At 61.0% G+C, this 2,209-nt stretch overlaps 1 protein-coding gene across 1 annotated transcript in view; it reads right to left on the bottom strand.

Annotated features, from left to right (window-relative positions):
• The window catches only part of CFAP46 (cilia and flagella associated protein 46), a 122,997-nt gene that overhangs the window by 67,143 nt on the left and 53,645 nt on the right, over window positions 1-2,209 (bottom strand). Inside the window, 1 exon segment of the mRNA XM_017893795.1 lies at window positions 191-329. Within this exon segment, the coding sequence (XP_017749284.1) occupies window positions 191-329 (139 nt within the window).

The following is a 2,209-nucleotide window of genomic DNA, read 5'->3' as shown; positions in this document are numbered from 1 at the left end:
GGGGGGGGTGCAGCAGGCGGTGGGGAGCACACTCCAGGTGGGGTGCAGCAGGCAGTTGGGGAGCACACTCAGGGGGGTGCAGCAGACGGTGGAGGAGCACACTCCGGGCGGGGTGCAGCAGGCGGTGGGGGGAGCACACTCTGGTGGGGGAGTACTCCCCCGTTGGGGATGCAGTGTCTGGAGCACTCACAGGCGGTGGGCTGTCCTTGGCAGCACCTGCACGGCCTCGTCCAGCACCTTGAGGCCACCCTCCCAGTCGTCCTGGTCGGCGTGGCTGTGGAAGAGCAGGCCATAGAGCGCAGCACGGAGCGTCAGGTCGTCCTCAGCCCCTGGGAGGGAGAAGAAGGGGTGTCCTTGGAGCTGCCCGATCCCTCATCAAAGGTGCCCTCGGACCTCCCGGACTAAGCTGCCCATCACAGTGCCCCCGAGGTGGAACCGTGGCTACTCAGGTGCCCAGGCCGGCGCATGCCCCGCAGGGCTAATGTGAGCTGTGGACCTGTGTGGCCCGTTCAGCTGTCTTGTCTCCTTGCTGGTTTCTGCCTCTCACTCTCCATCTGCTTGGAGAATTCTGGATTTACAAACACAGCCCTGTGTTTCCACGTATTAAGGATCGGTGAGCAGGACTCAGGGTCCTTTCAGGAGTTACATGGAAAGCTCCCCCGTGGCCGAGGACACAGCGCCATGTGCGCGCTCGGGAGTCCACACGCTTGGCGCCCGCAGCACGGGAACAGCCCCCGAGTCTCCGCACGGGCAGCTGAGCCACGTGACATGCAGAGGCAAAGGTGCCCGCCTTTGGGGCACATGCAGAAACCACCTGCCTGCTGGGAGGGGAGCCCCACCCAGTCTTCACAGGGTGTCCCGTGGGCCATCAGTGCCCCCAAGTGCACGAGGCCAGCAGGGTGGGTCCTGGTGGGATGGGACCCTCCGTGTCTGGGTGAGCTGCAGATGAACTTGAAGGGCAGTGAAGGGATGGGGTGAACACAGGGCCGCATCCCTCACACATCCCCGCGGAGCACAGAACCCGCCCACTCCGCTATCTCCTGGCCAAGAGTCCTTTTACCTCAAGGATTCCGAGAGCCTGGGGAGATCCAAAACATTGAGCCAAGGCCATGGAGCCCCCACCTCGGGAAGGGGTGCTGAGTGGCGGGTCTGTGCCTTGTTGCTGTCCCTGACCCAGCACAGCCATGGCGACCAGAATGCTGACGCGTCCCCTACCCTTTATGGGTGCCGCCCGGCCCAGCCTGCACACCCTTCCCCTGATGGTAATTCCCACACCCTCCCGGCTCTCTCAGAGGTCAGTAAGGGATCTCTCTTCTCTCTTTTCTCTTCTCTCTCCTTCCTCTCCTCTTCTCTCTTTCCTCTCTGCTCTCCTGTCTCTCTTCTCTCTGGCCTCTCTCTCTCCTCTCTCTTCTCCCCCCTCTTCTCTCTCTCCTCTCCCCTCCTCTCTCTTCTCTCCTCTCCTCTCCATCTCTCTCTCTCGTCTTCTCTCCCTCTTCCTCCCTCTCTCTCTCTTGTCCCAGGAATAAGCTTCAGTGAAGCCTTGTCTGGAAAATTCTTTGGGTCTCAAGTCAATTTCTGCTGCATTGAGCGCCCAATAACCATAGTGGGCACCAATGCAGACTCCACCCCCTTCTAATGGTAGTGGATCTTGGGTTTCCCTGGCTGTCTCCACACCCTGCCACCCCTCACCTGGCTCCCCTCCCAGGTGCTTCCGTAACCTGTACTCCTGCCGCCTTCACCCCTGCTGCCTGCACCTGCCACCCCCACTGGCCCTGCTGTGCTGCTTGCAGGTCTCTGGGCCAGGTCGGGACGGCTCCCGCCTCCACCCACCCTCTGGAGCCTTCTCAGACTCTGGAGTCCCTAATGCGCTTTCTCTTTTCAGAAGTCTGGTGCTTTTCTGTAATTTTAAAGATAAACAGTATGGGCCGGGCGCAGTGGCTCAAGCCTGTAATCCCAGCACTTTGGGAGGCCGAGACAGGCGGATCACGAGGTCAGGAGATCGAGACCATCCTGGAGAACACAGTGAAACCCCATCTCTACTAAAAATACAAAAAACTAGCCAGGCGAGGTGGCGGGCGCCTGGAGTCCCAGCTACTTGGGAGGCTGAGGCAGGAGAATGGCCCGAACCCGGGGTGCGGCGCTTGCCGTGAGCTGAGTGCCTGCCACTGCACTCCAGCCTGGGCGACAGAGCAAGACTCCGCCTCAAAAA

The sequence above is a fragment of the Rhinopithecus bieti genome, unplaced genomic scaffold (assembly GCF_001698545.2).
Source record: "Rhinopithecus bieti isolate Rb0 unplaced genomic scaffold, ASM169854v2 scaffold_24263, whole genome shotgun sequence".
Taxonomy (NCBI): domain Eukaryota; kingdom Metazoa; phylum Chordata; class Mammalia; order Primates; family Cercopithecidae; genus Rhinopithecus; species Rhinopithecus bieti.
Note: the sequence above shows the minus strand (reverse complement) of the source record. Positions and strands in the feature narration are given on the sequence as shown.